The sequence below is a fragment of the Bubalus kerabau genome, chromosome 15, assembly GCF_029407905.1.
Source record: "Bubalus kerabau isolate K-KA32 ecotype Philippines breed swamp buffalo chromosome 15, PCC_UOA_SB_1v2, whole genome shotgun sequence".
Lineage (NCBI taxonomy): Eukaryota > Metazoa > Chordata > Mammalia > Artiodactyla > Bovidae > Bubalus > Bubalus kerabau.
In genome coordinates this window covers 7901682-7926260 of record NC_073638.1, presented here as the reverse complement: position 1 = coordinate 7926260, position 24579 = coordinate 7901682, and the positions used below count along the sequence as shown (strand labels likewise).

The 24579-nt window shown below is 38.5% G+C and overlaps 1 protein-coding gene across 2 annotated transcripts in view; it reads right to left on the bottom strand.

Moving 5' to 3' along the window:
- The window catches only part of PGR (progesterone receptor), a 107863-nt gene that overhangs the window by 39101 nt on the left and 44183 nt on the right, over positions 1 to 24579 (bottom strand). For both annotated transcript variants that reach the window (XM_055547580.1, XM_055547581.1), the window contains exon 3: positions 12824 to 12940. In XM_055547580.1, the coding sequence (XP_055403555.1) occupies positions 12824 to 12940 (117 nt within the window). The remainder of the gene's footprint in view (positions 1 to 12823; positions 12941 to 24579) is intronic.

The following is a 24579-nucleotide window of genomic DNA, read 5'->3' as shown; positions in this document are numbered from 1 at the left end:
CTTTTTGATTGGATTTTTTAATATTGAGTTATATAAACTGCTTGTATATTTTGGATATTAAGCCCTTGTCAGAAGACAAAAACTCTAATTTGAAAAAAATGCAAATGTTCATAGCAGTATTATTTACAATATCCAAGACATGGATGCAACCTTAATGTCCTTCAACAGATGAATGTATAAAGAAGATGTGATACACACACACACACACACACACACACACACGCACACTTTCACACAGTGGAATACTACTCAGTCATAAAAAGAATGAAATATTATCATTTGTAGCAACATGGATGGACCTAGGGAATATTATACTAAGTGAGGTAAGTCAGAGGAAGACAAATATATGATAGATATCACTTATACGTGGAATCTAAAAAATAATATAATCAATCTAAATATACAATAGACACAAATTATAGACACAGAAAACAAACTTATGGTTATAAAAAGGAGGGAGGGATAAATTAGGAGTATGAGATTAACAGACACAAACAACTGTACCTAAAATAAATAAGTAACAAGGATTTACTGTATAGCACAGGGAACTATATTCAATATGTTATAATAACCTATAATGGAAAATACTCTAAAAAATATGCTATGTCACCTGAAACGAACATAATACTCTAAATCAACTACACTTCAATAAAAAAGACAATGGCATTATATACAGATTTCACAGGAAGGGCCACATACACATTTCCCATGCTTTAATAGAATCTTAGTGAAGATTTGGAAGGCCATGGGAAGTGGTACACGCAGTAGGCATCTCACTTTCACCTTCCCTTTTCACCTCACTTCTCCTGTGTCCTTCTCTTCATCCTAAACCACACAAATTCTCCTCGTTGCCTTTGATGGATAAAATTAGCAAATATCTTTCATAACCCAGCATGCTCCTGGGGTCACAGGAAGAATCAATATGAATAGGACATTCTCCTCTAAAAGAAAAAAATCAAAACTCCCAAATCTTCAACTAAAGAATATTTTCAATCATTTAGAAAAATTTTTTGCCATGTAAAATATATATCATTCCTTTCAGCTCATGTTCCCATGGGAAACAAGGCTTGAAAACATAAGTATATACAATGACTATTTAATAACTATTATGTTAAGTAAATACCTCTATTAGCTATGACTGTGTAAATTAATTTCAATTCCAAGATATCTGCATTGATTTTTCAAAGGTTCCTACAATGAAATAATGAAAAACTAAAAGAAATAATAGCTTTTGCATTAAAGTTAAACCCTTAGTCTGCCAGTGATAGAGTTTGCACTAAATGATGTTAAGAATAAAGGCTGTTTTAAGCTACCACTCAGAAATCTTTGCAAGCCAGCCATTGTGCTGTATGCTTTAGATGCATCATTTCATTTACCTTCATAGTAACTCTCACTATGTGGTCACAATAGAAATAAAAATAGAGATGTGTAAAGCAGTGTAGGTGCCTGAGGTCCAGCAGCTGTTAGCGGAGAAATTGAAATCAAACCCTTCTGTTCTGATGCTATACTCTAACTTCTACCTGCAAGGTATGGGGAACACAGAGGCAAAAAGTAAATGTGAAAAGTGGTCCTTTGCTGGTGAAATCCCTATTGTAACTGGAAGAAGAAAATGAAAATTCTCTCTGAGAGAAACTCCTTCAATTAAGGTCACACAGAATTTTACAAAAAATTAAAACTCATTGAGAAACCATATCCATAATCAAGGATATATTTTTAACCACCACACCAGAAGAGCACAACTATATGATGAGCTATGGGGCTCTGAAATTACTGAATACAAATATTTGCAATAGATATTTTATAATTATTAAAGATATATGATAAGTAATGAAAACACCAGAAATGGAAATGCTAGTTAAAAAGAAATAGGTAAATTTATAAATGAACCATGTAGAATGTTTAAAAAAAAATACCACTAAAATGAAAGAATGGTGAACTGGAAGCCAGAACTGATGAAATTACACAGAATATAGCACAGAAAGACAACGAAACAGGAAAAGTGAGATATGGAAGACACATGCACTAACTTAATATATGTCTAAGAGGTAGTCTGGAGGGAGAAAGTGGCAATGAAAAGGAAGGAAATATTTGAAGAATACTGGGATGGTTTCAACGCTTCTGGTAGTTATAGAAGACATAAATTCCCAGATTTAGAAGTTACAATGATTTCCAGTAGAACAAATAAAACTAAATTTATTTTTTTTTAATTTTATTTTATTTTTAAACTTTACAAAATTGTATTAGTTTTGCCAAATATCAAAATGAATCCGCCACAGGTATACATGTGTTCCCCATCCTGAACCCTCCTCCCTCCTCCCTCCCCATACCATCCCTCTGGGTCGTCCCTAAAACTAGTTATGTTAGAGTGAAATTGGAGAACCAAGTATAAAAAGTATTGTCTACAAATTCAGAGAAATTATTACCTCACAGAAACAACTATTAGATACATGGGAGAATTCTCAGAAAAAATTATACAAGCAAAGAGAGCAGACTACGCTTGCCTGGAAAATCCCATGGATGGAGGAGCCTGGTAGGCTGCAGTCCATGGGGTCGCGAAGAGTCAGACATGACTGAGCGACTTCACTTTCACTTTTCACTTTCATGCATTGGAGAAGGAAATGGCAACCCACTCCAGTGTTCTTGCCTGGAGAATCCCAGGGATGGGGAAGCCTGGTGGGCTGCTGTCTATGGGGTCGCACAGAGTCAGACATGACTGAAGTGACTTAGCAGCAGCAGCAACATTAGTTAGGGGTGATATGGATACTCACTTAGTTATGTCTGACTTTTTGTGTCTCTGTCGAGTGTAGCCTGCCAGGCTCCTCTGTCCATGGAATTCTCTAGGCAAGAATACTGGAGCGGGTTGCATTTCCTTTCCATTAGTAAGGAGTAGAGGGAAAAAAAATTCAACCCTCAGTTTTATAACCAGCAAAATTATTAATTAAAAGTGCAACAGAGATATTTTCTGAAATGTAGTGAATGAGTATCACAAATTCTTACAGAAGGAACTTATAAAGTTTATTTCAAAAATAAACTGGATGACTTTGTGCATTAGAAAAAAAATCAAGCAAATAGGTAAATATGTAAGTAATCTACCAGACTGAATAAAATAATACTGAGTATTATTTCTAGATCATGTTTGAAAATGAGTGCTGTTTACTTTGCTGGGCCTTTCTTTCTTATATTTGTCTTACTTCTGGCAAAAATATTTTATATTGAATGGAGATATAAAATCTCACAAGGTAATGCTGGACCTGCTAAGTAGAAGTAAGTGAAGAATATTATGTAGGATACTGAAATGGAAATTTTATGACAGCCAGAATGCTTTCTGAGAATCAAATGGGGAAATAGAGGGTAAAGATTAGTAGACAAGTAATGGTGCAAATCCTTTGACATTATGAGGATTATAATAAGCATCACTGTTGTTGTTGTTCAGCCACTAAGTTGTATCTGACTCTTTGGGACCCCATGAACTGCAGCACACTAGGCTTCCCTGTTCACTATCTCCCAAAGTTTGCTCTAACTCATGTCCATTGAATTGGTGATGCCATCCAACCATCTTATCCTCTGTTGCCACCTTCTCCTTCTGCCCTCAATCTTTCCCAACATTAGGGTCTTTCCCAATGCATTGGCTCTTTGCATCAGGCGGCCAAAGTATTGGAGTTTCAGCTTCAGCGTCTGTCCCTCCAGTGAATATTCAGGGTTGATTTCCTTTAGGATGGACTGTTTTGATCTCCTTGCAGTCCGAGGGACTCTCAAGAGTCTTCTCCAACACTACAGTTCAAAAGCATCAATTCTTTGGCACTCAGCCTTCTTTATGGTCGAACTCTCACATCCATACTTGATGCTGTAGTTTGGGTGAATTCACCAGCAACTACCCCTACAGTAGATTATGTCTAGATATATGCAGTTACTTTGGATTAGCAAAAGGATGATGTTTCTGGGATCAGTTCACTGGGACTATGCTCTCACAATCCCTTGCAGCACTGACTTAGCTTGTTTTTCCTCCTTCAGGATCTAATTCTACTTCCCATATCAAAATACTTCAAAAATGCTAGAGAATAGGAAGTATAAGATTTAAATAGGTACTTGCCAAACAAGTATATTAGAGTTGAGTTTTTAAAAGAGTAAATGTCTCCATCTTTCAAACAAGCCAGACTGCAAATAGAAGGGAATCCTTGTACCCTTCAACCCTAAGTTTTTACTGTGTCTAGAGAATAGGAGATACTGATAGACACAGCTGAACTGTCCAGGCTGGCAGCCACAAAAGCAGCCCTTCCAAACTCCCATAAAACTTGAAGCAAAGAAGTGAGAATGAATACTCTAAGGAATATCCTTACCAAGTGTGTATGGGATGAAGTTTAGGGTGAACAATAAGGCGGCGACCAAAATACATTATTTAGCTACAGGCTTCAATACGCCAACGTGGGGAAGCAGTGTGAGTACTGTCTCTGCAGGGGTTGGTGATGCAAAGACTAGGGTTTGGGTGGAAAAGGAGGTGCTCATCAGAGGAAGACCACGAGAGTTCTAAAGAGGTAGGTGGCAGGCATCACCCACAGCAACTCCTGCATTAGAGAGGATAGATTTCATTTTTTAAATAGTAATCAAAAGCATAGAGGAGGCATCTGAACTTCCAGAAAAGGTACTTTTCAGCATCCCAAAGTCAAGAATTTTGGAATTCTTCAGAAAAGAAATTGAGGCTCTGTTGTCTTCAAGTGTAGAAGGAGGAAAAAAGAGAACACTTCACCACACAATCTTGCAGCCCAGAAAGTTGCAGCTCTTTGCCAAGAGAATGAAGCCAATCTAGGTGTAGGAGGAGGTAAGAGAGAAACTGCTTTCAAACATAACCTTTTAAAATTTGAGGATAAGCCTCTCTACCAACAAAACAAAACAAAAACAAACCTATAAAAATAGTCTCCAGCTTTTAAAAATCAGCAATATAACCATGCATTTAATCATTCTTTTATGTAGAAGGCTACTTATTTTTGAAAGAGCTAAGTATGTTTATAATAGTTTAACATTTTTACAATAAATACAAAATACAGAGCTATATTCATTTCAGAGAAAAAATTTATGAGTTGTTACACAAAATATTTTCTAAAGGAAATAAGTTAGAAGTAGAACACTTAAACTAGAAGATATATTACCGTCCTTCAGAGTATAACTATCTTTCCTACTCAGTACTGTACAGCAATGAACAAAATGCAAAAGTTCACTGTGACCTAGTGAAGGTAAGGGAAGTGAGTCATTAAAAACAAGAATCATATGCAACTTAGAGGCCAAGTAACTCAAACATAATTCTCATAACCAGACCATAGCTGCTGAAGCAAACCTGCAAATCTACGTCATGACATGAAAGAAACACTAATATTTCTGACCTTTGATACTCTATCATAAGATTTTGCTAACTCTTTTAAATATTTTCATGTTCTCTCTTTTTCACTGAGGCAAAATTGATATATTCGTTTTAGATGTATCACAGAATGATTTATTATTTGTGTATATTGCAAAATGATCACAACAATAAAGTCTAGTTAACATCCATCTCATACATAGCTACTAATCATTTTATTCTTGTGATAAGAATTTTAAAACCTACCCACTTAGCATCTTTAAAATATACAATACAGTATACCATACAATATCGAGTATTAGCCTTAGTCACCAAGTTGTACATGACATTGTTGGTTAGTTGCTGAGTTGTATCCAACTCTTTTGTGACCCCAAGAACTGTAGCTCACTAGTGTCTTCTGTCCATGAGATTTCCCAGGCAAGGATATTTGAGGGGGTTGCCATTTACTTCTCCAGGGGATCTTCCTGACCCGGGGACTGAACCGGCATCTCATGCATTGGAAGGTGGATTCTTTACCACCAAGCCACAAGGAAAGCCCTGACTTATTAATTTCATAACTGATCTGTACCTTTTGGTCATTTTCACTCATTTCACCAACCCCCATTGCCTGCCTCTGGGAACCAACAATTTGTCCTCTATCTCTGAGCTCATTTTTTATGGTCCACATATAAGTGAGATAATACAGTATTTATCTTTCTCTGATTTATTTCACTTAGAATAATGCCCTTAAGGTCCAACCAATCCATGTTGCCAAAAATGACATTTTTTATTGCTGAATAATATTTCACTGTGTGTGTATACATACATACAAATATATACATATATATAAAAAATATACCTCATATTTTCTTTATCTACTCACCCATCAATAGACACTTGGGTTGTTTCCATGTCATAGCTATTGTCAATAATGTTGCATTGAAAAGGTTAAGTTCTAAATGGGAGAAAATACTTGCAAATCATATATCTAATTGGAAAATAGGTAAAGGATCTAAATAGGCATTGTTCCAAAGAAGACACAGAGATGGCCAAGAACAGGTGCTCAATATCACTAATATCAGGGTAGTGCAAATTAAAACCACACTGAGACATTACCTCACACCTGTCACGATGCCTATTATCAAAAAGACAAGAAATAACAAGTTTTGATGAGGATGTGGAGAAAAGGGAACTCTCATGCACTGTTGGTGGGAATTTAAATTGGAAAAACAGCATGGAAGTTTTCAAATAAAAACTAAAAGTAGTGGTGCACTGGGATGACCCAGAGGGATGGAATGGGGAGGGAGGAGGGAGGAGGGTTCAGGATGGGGAACACATGTATACCTGTGGCGGATTCATTTTGATATTTGGCAAAACTAATACAATTATGTAAAGTTTAAAAATAAAATAAAATTAAAAAAAAAACAAAACTAAAAGTAGAACTACCATATAATCCAGTAATGTCATTTCTAGGTATGTATCTGAAGGAAAAAAAAAAAAAACTAACTAGAAAATACATGTTCATTGCAGCATTGTTTACAATAGTCAATGTTCTCTTCTGTTTCATCTATTGTTATTCAAATGACTCTATATTAGCATCTGGTCCCATCACTTCATGGCAAATAGATGGGGAAACAATGAAAACAATGTCAGACTTTATTTTCTTGGGCTCCAAAATCACTACAGATGGTGACTGCAGCCATGAAATTAAAAGATGCTTGCTCCTTGGAAGAAAAGCTGTGACATAGACGGTGTTTTAAAAAGCAGAGACATCACTTTTCTGACAAATGTCTGTCTTGTCAAGGCTATGGTTTTTCCAGTAGTCATGTACTAGAACTGGATAATAAAAAAGGCTGAGAGCTGAAGAATTGATGCTTTTGAACTGTGGTGTTGGAGAAGACCCTTGAGAGTCCCTTGGACTGCAAGGAGATCCAACCAGTCCATCCTAAAAGAAATCAGTCCTGAATATTCATTGGAAGGACTGATGCTGAGGCTGAAACTCCAACACTTTGGCCACCTGATGAGAAGAGCTGACTCGTTTGAAAAGACCCTGATGCTGGGAAAGATTGAAGGTGGGAGGAGAAGGGGATGACAGAGGATGAGATGGTTGGATGGCATCACTGACTCAATGGACATGAGTTTGAGCAAGCTCAGGGAGACGGTGAAGGACAGAGAAGCCTGGCGTGCTGCAGTCCATGGGGTCACAAAGAGCTGGACATGACTAAGCGACTGAACAACAATTACATTAGGAATGTAAAACCTCAGAAAAGTGACAAACATGAAGAGAAAAGAAGAAAAGAAGGAAGGATGCATGGAAAGAAGGGAGGGGGAGAACACAGGCTCTATCTTCAGTAATGTCGAGGCAATTATTACTTCAGTGAAACTCTTCTAATTATTGAAGAATTGAACTTTGAGCAATTCTCATCATCATGAAAAAGAAGTTCTCATTCTCAAAAGACCACAAGTACATCCTCCCTTACTCCAAAATTTTAACACAGGGCTAGCAATTAGAATCTGATCCAGTGAATTTACTACCTTCTTCCTGGTTTCCAGCAGTTAGATTACTGACTCCCAGACCCTTGCCAATGACTCTCCCAGGAAGAACAACATCAGGACAGACATAAAAGAGTGTGCTGCCAGCTTCTTTCTAATAAACCTCTGTGAAGAGCCACTTATGAAATAATTAAATGGTATTTCCCAGTTTGTGATGATGACCACAGGATTTAAAGATTATTTGATGGGAAAAAAAGAGGCAAAGAATTTTGATATATAACTAAGACCGGGGGGCTAGAACTCATGTTTTTAAGTGTTAGATACCATTGTGAATAAACCTTTTAAGATCAGACTTTTAAAAGTACAATTCAGAGGGCCAAGAAAAGCCAATAATTTGGAAAAAGTGTAATTTAGGGAGACTTATTCTACCAGATATTGAAACACAGTTTGAGAGCTATACCACTTCAGAGTGTGTGGTAGTGGTTCAGGTATAAATAATGCAACAGATCAGAGAAACCAGGAAGAGAAGTAAATACATATGGAAATTTGATATACATCAGATATAGCACTACAAGTTCCAGTGGAATTTGTAACTGGAATACTAGAAAAATATTTATATTTTAGTAAGGGAATAAAAAGAAATAAGAATCATTAATATATAATTTGATAGTAGTACATATGTATAATTTACTTGTGAATAGATCTGAGGCAGTGTGGAGGCTCAGAACATGTTTACTTCTATAGAACTGCAGCATCAAAAACTACTGAAAACCATTTATCAGTAAATGTGCTCTGGCAACTGGTTATCCATATAGAAAATAAAGTTTCATTCCTGTCTCCCTACATAAAAAAAAAATACTTGTAGGGAAGTTAAGGGCTTGAATATAAAAATAAACTTTTAAGAGTTTAGATGATTTTCAGTAAATTATCTATACAATTTCAGGGCTAAGAAACATAAAGGGAGAATACTGACACATGTGATCATATAAAAATTAGAAAAAAGATATTATAAACAAGGTAAAAAGTCAAGACATAAATTGTATGTAGCTAATAAAGAATTAGGAGAGTACAGAGGTAAGTTGTATCAATCAGTAACAAAAAAGACAATACTGTTGAAAAATGGCCAATAACTATGGATAGCTAAATCACAGAACAGGAAGTACAAGCGGCCAATAAATATAGCAATATTTGCTCTCACCATAATCTAGGACACACAAATTAAAACAAAATTAGATATCAATTTTAGGACCATCAAATGAGAAGAGTTTAAAAGGCTGAAAATACAGGTAAGGATACATAACATCATAACCACAAGAGCTCTCAAACATCGGCAGAAGCAAAGACGCTGGAGGGTAATTTGGTGATTAGGTAACAGTAAGTTTACAGGTACACAATATCTCAGTGAACCAGAAATTGATTAGCCTTCTAGATATACAGCCTAGAGGACTTCTCAGTCGGTACACACAAAGTCACAGGTACAAGGATGTTTGTTGCTGCTGACCCTGCTCTGATGCTGCTTTACGCTCTGTCCCTAGACTCGAACCCTCCCCCTGCATCCTGGTTCCGAGTCTTCTCTGAAGTTCTCTTCTCCTCATCACTCTGTTTCTTACTGAGCATCTATTTTGTCGCTGGTTGGAACCCCCAAATCTCTCTTCTGAACAAACTCAAGTTTCTCAGTGGCTAGGTGTCTCATCATTTTTACACTGGTGTATCTTAAATCACTTTTCCATTATAACAGTTAAGACCAGTAAAATAAATTCAGTCATGGAATGGAAGACTGCTTAAGGGCTAGCACCTTTCCTCAAAATGAAAAACACTACATGAAACCACATCCCTCTTGCGTCCTCCAAACACTCTTTCTTGTGTTCCAGTAATGGCTACATTGGACCTTATATTCAAGAATGCATGCAAGTACGTTGTGTGCGAAGTCAAGTCCAACTCTCTGCAGCCCCATGGACTGTAGCCTGCCAGGCTCCTCTGTCCATGTGACCTTTCAGGCAAGAATACCAGAGTGATATTTCATCGTAGTTTCGATTTGCATTTCTCTAATAATGAGTTGAGGTTTGACAGAAAACAGCAAAATTCTGTAAAGCAATTACCCTTCAATAAAATATGAATTAAAAAAAAAAAAAAAGACTACCCGAGTGGGTTGCCATTTCCTTCTCCAGGGGATCTTCCTGACTCATGGATCAAACCAGTATCTCGTATGTCTTCTGCATTGGCAGGCAGATTCTGGCTTTAAAATAATCATCACAGATATTTAGTGAGCACTTCTTAAACAAGTACTTTGCTGCTGAAACACTAAAATGAAATTCCTGTTTGTAAACAACTCAAACTTGGATTAGGAGAAATCGTTGATTGGGATACAAGTAAATAGTTATAAAACAAGGAAGGAAGTACAAAGAAGAATGTAAATACAAGAAACTGTGGGAGGAGAGAGAGAAAGTGAATTTCCAGTCCCTTGTGTGGGCTGGGATGAGCGGGAACTGCTGGGTCTCATCATTCCTAATTGGGTCAGTCTCCCCTTGGAAGGGCAGGAATGCAGAAGTAAGTATCGGTAGTGCAAGGTCCAATCCAGGCTGACTCAAGGACGCTCAGCCTCCCCAGACATGAAAAGCACTACATTTAACTGTCCCCACCCCTATCTCTCAGTGACTAGGGAGACGGGAAGATTTCACAAAAAATATGATGCTTGAACTTAATGTGAAGGAAATACAACAATTCACAAGGAGTTTAAGAACAGCGCAGGCAAAAGTCAAAAGTGTGCAAAGACAGGTGAGTGTTGGTGACTGGAGGGTAGGGTTCCCCCAGGACTGGTGGGAGAAGGGCTTAGAGAAAGAGAGGGCAGTTACTCGGTGCGGAAAGGACTGGTGTGCTGCACTTAGAAATGTGGGCTCTATTCCATGGATGGTCCACAGTTTGTTAGAAAGATCACTGGTTCTACTGCATACAGAACAGAGTTCAACCTCCAGAACCCAGCTAGGCCAAGGTAACTTTCAAGCTTCATTTCTTGTTGTTCCCACTAAACAACTGACTTTCCAGAAAAATCATCACCAATGCATCATGTTTTTCATTGTAAATACTTTTCTCCTTTTCCATTGATAATGTTTGTATTCATTCTTTGAAAGCCTCCTCTCGGAAGCTTTTGCCAGCTCCCTCAGATAGAATTAATTCATTCCTTTGTTTTATCTGCATAATAATGTTTGACACCACTCTTAAATCACTCACTCTTCTGTTTGACAATTATTTATTAGGGATTAGACTGTACATGTTCACAGGCTGTAGAGACAGAACTAAGCAGGGTGCTTAACACAGTGAGCAGTCAAAAAATGTTGGTCTCATACACTCCTTCTCAGAAGGTAACAGATACCATTTATGGTATATGAACTGTGGCCGGTGGTTTATTAGATACATATTCAATAAATTATGAATTTTTAAAGCTCGTTGTAGAAAAATTAGAACTACTACATCAAGTTCAGGATTTTAGAGATATTACTGCTTAGGAAATGACTAAAATGAAAATTTTAATCAGAGTAAAGGGTTCAGGAGTGAAGCCCCTCTCTGAGATTCCCATTAATGAACCCTGCTTAATACACTGCATAGCATTTATCATCACTTGATATATATACATCAGTTCAGTTCAGTTCAGTCAATCATTCATGTCCGACTCTTTGCGACCTCATGAATCGCAGTACGCCAGGCCTCCCTGTCCATCACCAACTCCCGGAGTTCACTCAAACTCACATCCATTGAGTTGGTGACGCCATCCAGCCATCTCATCCTCTATCATCCCCTTCTCCTCCTGACCCTAATCCCTCCCAGCATCAGAGTCTTTTCCAATGAGTCAACTCTTCTCATGAGGTGGCCAAAGTACTGGAGTTTCAGCTTTAGCATCATTCCTTCCAAAGAAATCCCAGGGCTGATCTCCTTCAGAATGGACTGGTTGGATCTCCTTGCAGTCCAAGGGACTCTCAAGAATCTTCAACACCACAGTTTAAAAGCATCCGTTCTTCCATGCTCAGCTTTCTTCACAGTCCAACTCTCACATCCATACATGACCACTGGAAAAACCATAGCCTTGACTAGACGGACCTTTGTTGGCAAAGTAATGTCTCTGCTTTTATGTGTGTGTGTGTGTGTGTGTGTGTGTGTGTGTATATGTATATGTGTTGCTCTCCTCTGCCTAGAGTGTAAGCTCCATGAAGGCCGAGATTTGGTCCATTTTGCTCACTGTAGAACTCCCAGAACTTAAAATAGTACCTGGTAAGTGTAAGGGCTCAATATTCAGTTATTTAAAGAGAATGAGGAAGGGTCATCAAAAGGGAGGGGTTGATGGAGGCAGGAAGAGATGGAGATTAATGTACTTATCCAGTTCACAGAATCAGTATTTGAGCTGGAAGCGACTTCACTGTGCTCATTTTGCAGACAGAGACTGGTGCCCAGAAAGGGCTGGTGATGTACTCAAGCCTACATGGTGGGGAGCAGCAGAGCCTACACTTCAACCCGTGTCACTTAACGAGAGGCTGGTGAACTTCCCATGCTGTGCTCAGTCACATCCAGCTCTCTGTGACCCTGTGGACTGTAACCTGCCAGGCTCCTCTGTCCATGGAATTTTCCAGGCAAGCATACTGGGGCAGGTTGCTATTTCCTACTCCAGGGGATCTTCCTGACCCAGGGATCTAACCCGTGTCTCTTGCATCTCCTGCACTGGCAGGCGGATTCTTTACCACTACACCACCTGGAAAGCCTGGCCGTCCCATAACATCTACTTACAAGCAATATAGACAAAATGAAGTTTACTACGTATCTATAACAAACTTCAATCTGCTGGAAATCCACAGTGTTAATAAAATGATATCAGCTGCTTCATCCAGACACCAATAATCAAGATAGAAATAAGAAAACTAAGATTTTCTGACCCATGGTTTTATAATACAAACATCAGACAGAATTTAGTTAATATAAATATCAGACAGTTATTGATGAAAACATCATCATTACCTCCAAGAACCATGCCAGCCTGACAGCACTTTCTAAGGCGACATGCTGGGCAGTTTTTTCTGCGGATTTTATCAACAATGCAATCGTTTCTTCCAGCACATAAGTAGTTATGCTGTCCTAAAAAACAAACAAAAAATAGGGAACAATTATTCAAAATATCTAAAGACTGCTGGAAAGCTTATGCAGTGACAACTAAAAGAGGAGAGGTGCACATTAGCAAGAGCATGACTGTCTCAGCTGGCCTCTTGCTTGGCATAGCTGAATGCTTGTAATGCTCTAACCTTGTGCAATAAACCTGTGCCTTCAGGAGCCTAAATGAGGGGAACACATCTTAGAAACTAATTCCAGAACTCCTTTAAACATCTTTTGTAAAATATTTCTGTGCATCTTATTAATGGTGTCAGCAGATCACCATGTCTTTAGATCACCATTATTTCAAGATTAGGTACATGTTGCTGATAAGCATTAGTGTGTTAAGATAGTCAAGTTCTAGTAAAACCTTTTCTTTTTAACATATAAACCTTCAAGAGAACAGATATAGACAAAGAAGTCTCTGTGATAGACTTTTTAATAAAACCTATGTGCTTAATTCTTTTGGAGAATCTTGGAGCAAATTCACTCTTAAAGAATCTCATGAACTTGAATAGCATGTAAAACTATCACTGATTGTATTGGCTTTACTGTCTGGTTTATCTTGGCTAAAATTAGAAAACAGGATGGAGAGAAATAATGATAAAGGGAGAGCAATTTAAAACAATGAGAAAAACTCAATGAAGGACAGGAGAGAATTACAGAAGAAATGAGGGTAAAACATGATCCTGTGCTCATTTTGTGATGGGTTTTTGTATAAGTGGTTACTTATACCCTTCAAAAAGTCTGGGAAAAAAGTTTAATATTCAACAATGATGATTATTTAAACCAAAATATGTTATATTTAATAAGGCCTGGAGCAATCTAATTTATTTAGGTTAAATAAAAATGAAAAAAATTGTCAGCTTAGATATATAAATATTAACTAGAATATTTACTGCTTTGGCACTTCTTATTTTCCATTGAATTCCTATGAAATAGACTGTGAGACTTTTAACATCATCAGATTGCTTAAAAATAATTTTAAAAGTTGAAATTTTCAATTTTAAAATACCATGGAATTTTCCTATACTATTTTATATTGTTGTTTACTTGCTAAGTCATATCTGACTCTTTTGCAACCCCAAGGACTGCAGCCCAGCAGGCTCCTCTGCCCATGGGATTCTCCAGGCAAGAATACTGGAGGGTGTTGCCATTCCCTTTTCCAGAGGATCTTCCTGACCCAGGGAGTGAACCCACTTCTCCTGCTTGGCAAGTAGATTCTTTACCACTGAAGAACCTGGGAAGCCCAGTATTTTGTATTAGTTGACATTAAAATCAGATCCATTTTTTTAACCAAAGTTTGTAGTAAAGGAACACAGAGGTCCCTTAAATGTGTATTTAACTGAGCAAGAAAAGGCTATGCTGCAACGATAAATGGCACAAAGGCCACGTTTTACGAGATAGCTAATAACAAAATGATTCTTGACCTGGGATGTTTTAGAAAATCAGATGGTCTTTGCTCCAAAATGGATTCCTCCACAAACTTCTATTCATGTACTCTCACATACTGGGCTTCCCTGGGGGCTCAGATGATAAAGAATCCCCCTGCAATGCAGGAGACCTGGGTTTCATCCCTGGGTCAGGAAGATCCCCTGGAGAAGGGAATGGCTACCCACTCCAGTATTCTGGCCTAGAGAATTGCATGGACAAAGGAGGCCGGTGGGTTACAGTGCATGGGGTTGCAAGAGTCAGACATCACTAGTGACTAAACCACCAACACCACTCTCACACACTAGTGCTCATTCTCTTGCCTCTCTCCAAAGAGCAGTTATGAAGCTCCACAGCTATGCCCACTAGATTAGTGGAATGCACTGCATGCTACTTTCTAACTGGACTCCGGTTTAATTTATATATATATATATATATATATTTTTTTTTTTTCAGGCTACAGGAATGACTGTGGGAGTAAAAGTGTTTGTGTTGTGCTGTGTTTAGTCGCTCAATTGTGTTCGACTCTTTGCGACCCCATGGAATATAGCCCACCAGGCTCCTCTGTCCATGAGGATTATCCAGGCAAGAATACTGGAGGGGGTTGCCATATCCTCCCCCAGAGGATCTTCCCGACCCAGAGATTGAACCTAAGTGTCCCACATCGCAGGCTGATTCTTTACTGTTTGAGCCACCAGAGAAGCCCAAAAGTGTATGTAAGTTTATCTATTTATCTATGATAATTTATCTTGACCTCTGCACTGATTTCTCATGAGAGAACAGAAAGCAAGATTTTTCCATCCTCTCTAGAGAACACACTTAAACGGTGCTCAGAGATGTAACTGCCCTTGTTTAAGGGCAGGCTGTTCTTCTCTATACTCCTCTGTCAAAAACATCCAGGAAAAAAGCCTGAACCATCTGTAGCTGGAATGCTTCTAAGCGGTCTCTTTTCCATTTCTAAATGATTTACAATAGCACCTCCTTCTTCAGTGTCTCAGAGAAGATGTCCCCATTAGAGGGTACTCACTGCATGTTGCTAAAACCATTCTTTTCTACCTGCTTTCAAACCTTCCCAATCAGTTTCCTCCTAAAATCTTCAGTTGCTCCCCTTTCAAGGATGTCTTCTTTTCTCCTCAAGCTTTTCCATTTCAAAAATTCCAGAATCAAGAAAAAAAAAAAAAAGGAACTGTGTGTCTCACTCTTAATTCTCCTTGACTTCATCCCTTTCTTTGTCATCTAAGTTGGTGAAAAAGTCATCTGCACTTGCAGCCTTTAATCAGTTTCCTTTACTCTTCAGTTCAGTTCAGTTCAGTCACTCAGTCATGTCTGACTCTTTGCGACCCCATGGACTGCAGCACACCAGGCCTCCCTGTCCATCACCAACTCCCGGAGTTTGCTCAAACTCACGTCCATCGGGTCGGTGATGCCATCCAACCATCTCAACCTTCACTCCTCAGCTTATTGGAACTGGGCTTATATGTCCACTGTGCTTATAAAGCAGAGTAATGCCATCAATGATGTCTTCATTCTTAACTGCAGTGACTCTTTCTTGACTTTCTGTACAATCTGCCATGGGTAATTCTCTCTCCACCGGTCCCCCTGCCCCTGCTTTTTCTATTTGAAGCACATCTCTTCTGACTCTTCATCTTCTTTCCAACCATTCAAGTTCCCACTGTCCATACCTTTGCCTTTGCCTTATATGTTGTATGCTGTGTGCTCAGTCGTGGCCAATTCTGCAATCCCATGGACTGTAGTCCACCAGGCTCCCCTGTCCATGGAATTCTCCAGGCAAGAATACTGGAGTGGGTTGCCATTTCCTTCTCCACCTTATATGTTGTATTCCATTGTAAGCACCATGTGGGTAATCTCATCATCTGTGCATGGCTCCAAAATCTCATCCTAAGATCTGACCTTCCAACCACCTCATGGTAGGTATCTCGAACTCAACATATGAAAAAGAATTCAGTAATTATCTGGTCAAGTTGTTTCATAAACTGTGTCATTCAAGAATTTTTTAACAGATTGCATAAATTCGAAAAAAGGAAATTATCTACAATCTCATGACTATGCAACTACTTTCATTTTTGGGTTTCCTTCCAGCCTATCTATACAGATCTAGAAGGTATCTAACATCTATTTGTTAAGTGAATATATACACACTTTTAGAAAATTCTCATTAATTTGACAAGTATTGATTGAGTGTCTATTATGTTCCAATACTGCTTTTTGAGTAATCCCTTTTCCTTAACTGAAATGCATCTTAATTATTGATACTGTAGCGCAGAAGAGCATTTACTGAAATCAGATTGCTTGTTCATAGCTCATATCTGAAGATTACAGTCTCTAAGATGATAATAACAGCAACAATTACTAAGCACTTACTATGTGCTGGCCACTGTTACAAGCTATTGCATGTATTAACTCAATCTTGGAGGCACTATTGATCCCATTTTATAGAGTTAACTGAGGCACAGGGAAGTTAAGTAACATGTTTAATGTCACACAGGCAGAAATTTTAGCTTAATTCACCCAAAAGGTTGAATAAGAAATTAAGGGTATGAACTTTGGAGCAATACTGCATCAGTTCACATTTCAGCCTCACTACCTGCTAGCTGGTGACCAATGGCAAGTAAAAGGAGGACACTGTTAGTATTTTGGGTCACATTTAAGAACTAAACGAGCTCACATAAGAGCTTGGAATAGTTAATCATACAGCAAGTACTTAGGGAATGTCTACTACAACTATGATTTACTGACACGTCCCTAAATCCCAAATACAGATAGATCTGTTTTAGAGGTGACCAAAGAAATGTAAAACTGGCCAATTTATTCACGTTTAAAGTCAACAGAAAGACATTCTCAAATATGCATAAAATCAGGAAATAAGGCCCCGATATGCTGTTAGTTTGACTAACAGCAGGTAAGTTGCAACAAAGGATGCATGAGGGAGGCAGTCTGGTGTGAAGGATAGCAAGTACTAAACACATTGAAAGATAATATTTAAGTAAAATATATAAATTATAGTTACCAAATAGAATGCAATTCTTATAACTCTTGGGGGAAAAACAGCTGAGCATTTTAAAATTTGATGTTTGATGGGAAGGAGAATCTCTGGTAATTAAGACTACTGGCATGAAGTCACTACTGTGAGGAACTGGCATGCCTCATATCATCACAGATTTCTATAAAGAATGGAAGATATCTGGAAGATCCGTGCATTCTAAGCTATAGTCATCTTCAACACGAATATTAGGCTGTCAAAACTGCAAAGCAGATATAGCATCATGCAAGCAAAATATAGGACATATATAGTTAGAGGTTAATCTTCTCTACGAGATCTTTTGACCTAAGAAATGTTGCGGCCCGTCAATTCCAACTAGAGGTGACTAAGATAATTTGGTATGGGGCCCAGACCTGACTCTGTATCACAACACTTGCCCAATACTCAGAGCCACCAAAAAAGGCAAGAATGCAGAAAGGACAACTCCATTATATGTATTAATCCATCAAATACCTGGCTGTACATGCAGATGAGGAAAATTCACGCCTAAAAGCACTAGCTCTGTTACAGCATTATCTGGGAAGTCTGCAAAAGATTAAACTGTGATGGTAGCAAATTCAGCATGATGTCTGCTGCCACCACTTTTCTTCAGACAAATTTATATCCTCGATTCAAAAAACACATTTATGTCCAGATCCAGCCACTGATTTCTCATAAATCATAGACTGATGGTCAAATTGCATACTGTCAAATTTATACACACTGTGGTTATATAACAAGTCTATAAAAGTCTCTCTATTAAACCACCCTGCAGTCTACATTCTAACTTCCTTGCTGTTTACCCACTCTTTCATTACCAGGAATTACAAGACATTCAGAAGTATTTATAAGCTATCAATTCAGTTCAGTTCAGTCATTCAGTCATGTCCGACTCTTTGAGAACCCATGGACTGCAGCACGCCAGGCCTCCTTGTCCATTACCAACTCCCGGAGCTTGCTCAAGCTCATGTCCATTGAGTTGGTGATGCCATCCAACCATCTCATCCTCTGTCATCCCCTTTTCCTCCCGCCTTCAATCTTTCCCAGCATCAGGATCTTTTAATGAGTCAGCTCTTTGCATCAGGTAGCCAAAGTATTGGAGTTTCAGCTTCAACATCAGTCCTTCCAATGAACATTCAGGGCTGATTTCCTTTAGGATGGACTGGCTGGATCTCCTTGCTGTCCAAGGGACTCTCAAGAGTCTTCTCCAACACCACAGTTCAAAAGCATCAATTCTTTGGCATTCAGATATCTTTATAGTCCAACTCTCACATCCATATATGACTACTGGAAAAACCATAGCCTTGACTAGATGGACCTTTGTTGGCAAAGTAAGGTTTCTGCTTTTTAATATGCTATCTAGGTTGGTCATAACTTTCCTTCCAAGGAGTAAGTGTCTTTGAATTTCATGGTTGCAGTCACCATCTGCAGTGATTTTGGAGCCCCCCAAAATAAAGTCTGACACTGTTTCCACTGTTTCCCCATCTATTTGCCATGAAGAGACTGGATGCCATGATCTTAATTTTCTGAATGTTGAGCTTTAAGCTGGCCTTTTCACTTTCTACTTTCACTTTCATCAAGAGGCTCTTTAGTTCCTCTTTGCTTTCTGCCATAAGGGTGGTGTCATCTGCATATCTGAGGTTATTGATATTTCTCCCGGCAAGCTTGATTCCAGCTTGTGCTTAATCCAGACTCGTGTTTCTCGTGCTGTACTCTGCAAATAAGTTAAATAAGCAGGGCGACAATCTACAGCCTTGACATACTCCTTTTCCTACTTGGAATCAGTCTGTTGTTCCATGCCCAGTTCTAACTGTTGCTTCCTGACCTGCATACAAATTTTTCAAGAGGCAGGTCAGGTGGTCTGGCATTCCCATCTCTTTCCGAATTTTCCACAGTTTATTGTGATCCACACAGTCAAAGGCTTTGGCATAGTCAATAAATCAAAAATTTATTCTGGAACTCTCTTGCTTTATCTATGATACAGCAGATATTGATAATTTAATCTCTGGTTCCTGTGACTTTTCTAAAACCAGCTTGAACATCTGGAAGTTCATGGTTCACGTATTGTTGAATCCTGGCTCAGAGAATTTTGAGCATTACTTTACTAGTGTGTGAGATGAGTGCACTTGTGCAGTAGTTTGAGTGTTCTTTGGCATTGCCTCTCTTTAGGATTGGAATGAAAACTGACCTTTTCCAGTCCTGCGGCCACTGCTGAGTTTTCCAAATTTGCTGGCATATTGAGTGCAGCACTTTTACAGCATCATCTTTCAGGATTTGAAATAGCTCAACTGGAATTCCATCACCTCCACTAGTTTTGTTCATAGTGATGCTTCCTAAGGCCTATTTGACTTCACATTCCAGGATGTCTGGCTCTAGGTGAGTGATCACACCATCGTGATTATCTGGGTTGTAAAGATCTTTTTTGTACAGTTCTTCTGTGTATTCTTGCCACCTCTTCTTAATATCTTCTTCTTCTGTTAGGTCCATACCATTTCTGTGCTTTATTGTGCCCATCTTTGCATGAAATGTAAAGACAGTATCTCTAATTTTCTTGAAGAGATCTCTAGTCTTTCCCATTCTATTGTTTTCCTCTATTTCTTTTCATTGATTGCTGAGGAAGGCTTTTTTATCTCTCTTTGCTATTCTTTGGAACTCTGCATTCAAATGGGTCTGTCTTTCCTTTTCGCCTTTGCTTTTCACTTCTCTTTTTTTGACAGCTATTTCTAAGGCCTCCTCAGACAGCTATTTTGCTTTTGCATTTCTTTTCCATGGGGATGGTCTTGATCCCTGTCTCCTGTACAATGTCACGAACCTCCATCTTTAGTTCATCAGGCACTCTGTCTATCAGATCTAGCCCCTTAAATCTATTTCTCACTTCCACTGTATAATTGTAGGGGATTTGATTTAGGTCATACCTGAATGGTCTAGTGGTTTTCCCCACTTCATCAATTTATAAGCTATCAGTTCAGTACAGTTCAGTTGCTCAGTCATGTCCGACTCTTTGCAACCCCAAGAATCACAGCACGCCAGGCCTCCCTGTCCATCACCAACTCCTGGAGTTCACTCAAACTCTTGTCCATCGAGTTGGTGATGCCATCCATCCATCTTGTCCTCTGTCGTCCCCTTCTCATAGGCCACCACAAACAGGATAAGTGGCATGTGATCAACAATAGGAGAGTTTACCCAAGTAGGAGATACCATCTCCATCTCCACTTTCACATATGCATCATTGACCCCTCTCGAAACCTGAGGAACTATTACCTGAAGTCTACAATAGAGAACCTTGCTTTCTTTCTCCTTGGAAAGTCTCTTACCTCCTTTATGGTGGGAAAAGCAAAAGATGAGTGCTAACTACCAAGATTTCTTCTAAATTACATACTCCCTTTTATTTTCTTTATGCTCCAGTTGTACTGACATCACTGTCTTTTCCTAAACTCTTGAAATATGAGTTTAGGAAACATGTCTCTATGACTCTCCTCCCTTTTCAAATTTATCTGCTTGGCAAATTCTTACTCATCTTTCAAGTCTGGTCTTACCTGACTGATGATAGAAAGATCTGGCCATTTCTTCTTTGTGCAATTGCATATTCAAGGTATTCCTCTTGTAAATGCTATGTGCCTGTTTCTCCCTACATTTTGTGAGAGTAAAAACTAGGTCTTTAGAGTCTTGTGTCTAATAACAGTTTGATAAATATTGTTGGAAACATGTTTATCTAATTACATGCACTGTTTTACTGTCATATATATATTCAACAATAATAGTCATAAAGATACTCAACAATAAAAGGTTTATAATAATGTTTCACTTAATGTCATATAAAAATCCCTTGGTCCAGACTTTTCTTACCACCTTTCAATATTTACTATTACAGAATGCCTTTTATTTCAGTAAATTCCTTGCCTGTTTATACTAGTAAACCATGAGGCACATGCAGCACCTTCACCAAGCTTATTTTTTTAACAGATATCTTTGGAAAACTGGAGAACTTTTATTATTTTAGAAAAATTTGTTTAATGACATGCAAAAAAGGGACTATTGAATGATTATATTTATATATTATTTCTAATTGGTCTCTATATTTACCATTTTAATATAACTTCCAAGCACTACTATTATTAAAAAAATCACATTCTGTGAATATAAAAGTACTATTAAAATATGACCATTTTACTTGCCTAGTGACATACAAAAATTTTAGGTACCTGAAAAATAAAAGTCCTTTTAAAATTTCTCTTAATACAGGCTTAAAATTCCATTTTAATTGAGTCTTTTTATTATAAGCTCCAACCAGTCCATTCTGAGGGAGATCAACCCTGGGATTTCCTTGGAAGGAATGATGCTAAAGCTGAAACTCCAGTACTTTGGCCACCTCATGAGAAGAGTTGACTCATTGGAAAAGACTCTGATGCTGGGAGGGATTAGGGGCAGGAGGAGAAGGGGACGACAGAGGATGAGATGGCTGGATGGCATCACTGACTCGATGGACCTGAGTCTCAGTGAACTCCGGGAGTTGGTGATGGATGGGGAGGCCTGGCATGCTGCGATTCATGGGGTGGCAAAGAGTCGGACACGACTGAGCGACTGATCTGATCTGATCTGATCTGATTATAAGCTAGAAAGAGATTTACCTTTAAAATAAGAAATCTGTATTATTTGTGTTGCCTCTCAGAGCACAAGTGAGCACATTTCACTTTGGTTTAAGTCAAGTCACAATTTTTCATGTCTTTTTATGATAAGAAGAGGGAAATATGTAGCAAAATGATAAGAGAAATGAGTATATGTTCAACAGATAAAGGACCAAAGGAAAAAAAATGTACAATATAACCTACAAAAATTTAGGCTTGAGGTAACATGAGCTGATGTTTATGAGGACACTCTTTCCACCATAAACACACAAATGCTGGGTAAATTATGACAGAGGCATGTCAACAAATTATAGTCAAGGAAGAAAGGAGGAGAGAAGGAAGGAGAAAGAGAGGAAGAGAGGGAAGAAAGAAACAGGAAAAAAAAAGAAAATCTCATAAGTCAGAAGAAAAGAAAGATATGAAAGCCAGAGGGATAAATCCGAGTGAACTTTGCAGTAGTCCAAAAATAGTTGCAGATACAGATAAGGGACCCAGGAGCTGAAAGCTAGCATTTTAAGCTCATGAGGGTTTGGAGTACGTGACATTAGGCCATCTGGAAGACAGAGACAGGAACTGAAGTCTCCGTAGGATGGAGACGCTCAAAAGGCTGTCTTATTCATGAAAATAATACCAAGAATACAATACCAAGAATATACCATTTAAGCCAGAAATGTGTCCAAAACTTTGACTTTGGAGAGGAATTATTCATGACTAAAAATAAAACAAATAAACAAAAATCTTGGCCTTTTTCAGAGGTGATTTTCACTACCATGTTATATAAACCTGCACCACAGAACAAATAGTCTAGGACCAGTGAAATTCCCAGGGTCCTGGGAGAGGTAAATGAAAAAACTTATATTGTAAGGATAGGTATACATATATATATAAAAAATCTGTATAAGAATTTTTATAGAAACTGTTCATAAATAGCCCCAAATTGAAAGCAATCGAAATGATCATCTATAGCATAATTTATAAACAAACTGTACTTTATTCATTTAATACATCATACCATAATGAGAATGAATGTCTAGCCCATGTAAAAATGTGAATGGACTCCGTAAGTATAATGTTATGGGAAAGAAGCAGACACAGGAAAACACTGTATAATTTCAGGCATAAAAATTTACAAAACAGTTAAAACCATCTATGATGTTAGAAGCTGCGATGATAGCTACTTTTAAGGAGTGATTGGACGGGATGCAAGGGGACTTTTAGAAAGCGAATGATTTAAAACATTTTTTGAGGGTGATGGTAACAAAGTTTCTGCGATTTGCTGTCCATGGGGTCACAAAGAGTCGGACATGACTGAGTGACTGACAACAATTCATTAACATTTACATCTTTAACTAAAGCACTTTTTCTGAAGATATTTATGTCAATAAAAACTTTCCTCTTTCTTTGTAAAAATGTCCACCTATGAGGACAGCGCGGAAGGCAGTGTGATCCAACAGAGAGAGTCTGTGTAGGGCTGACCACCAGAAATCCAGAGCTGAGGAGTCCAGAAAAGAACAGAAACATCACCTGCATTACAGGATACAACTGGGGCTTCCCAGCGGCGTATCCCCCAGAGTCCCACCAAAGTATCCTGCCAGAGAAACAGTCAACTATGATCTTCCACCAAAAACAGAGAACTCTAGGGACAGTCACGTGTGTACATGCCATGTACACCTGTTCCTCTCCCTCCAACCCCTCTTCCCATACCTTAGCCCTAAAAAGGTCAAAAGTAGCTCTAATGGTTCTTCCGAGAGAGAGCAGGGTGAGAAGGAGGTGACCTTGTTCTTTCTTCCCTGCAGGCTTCAGGCCCCAAGCAGTGCTGAGCAAGGGCAGAGGAGAGACCCCAACTTAGATTAGAGTTTGCAGTTTTTACTGTATTGCTGGCCAGTACATTTTGATTCGGAAATAAGATTGTTCTTCTGATTAAAAACTGTATGATTGGACTAAGATTTCATGCAAACTATGGAAGAATAAAGTCATCCTGATAGTGGCATTTTGAAGGAAAAAATGGTGTGCATGGGTGTGAGTATAAAACAATTATGGAGTTATTTAAACCTTGCTAGAAAAATAAGTGTAAACTAGTAATTCTCAACTAGAGGAAATTTTGCCTCTTTTCCCCACCTCCACTCTGGGACATTATACAGTGCCCGGGGACGCTGCTGTTTTACACAAATGAGGGGTTAGGTGCTGAGGAGAAACTGGGGTGTGGCTAAAGATCCTACAATGCACAGGACATTCCCTACAGTAAAGAATTAACTGGTCCAAAATGGAAATAGTGCCACGCTTGAGGAAATCTTGGTGCTAACTCATGATTGCCCCGTTTTTTTCAGAGAGATGTATTTTCTAGGTCTGTCCACTGAAAATGCCCAGAAGCAAAGACAACCACAGCAGCAATAAATGCTAGGATGCAGACTGATCGCCGAGTCTAATATCATTTTCATCTGAAAGCAATCAGAGCTCTGTGGAGAAATGGCTGACGCAGCACCGGGATGCGAAATGTACAAGTTGAGAGTGGGATGTTCTACTGTGACTGA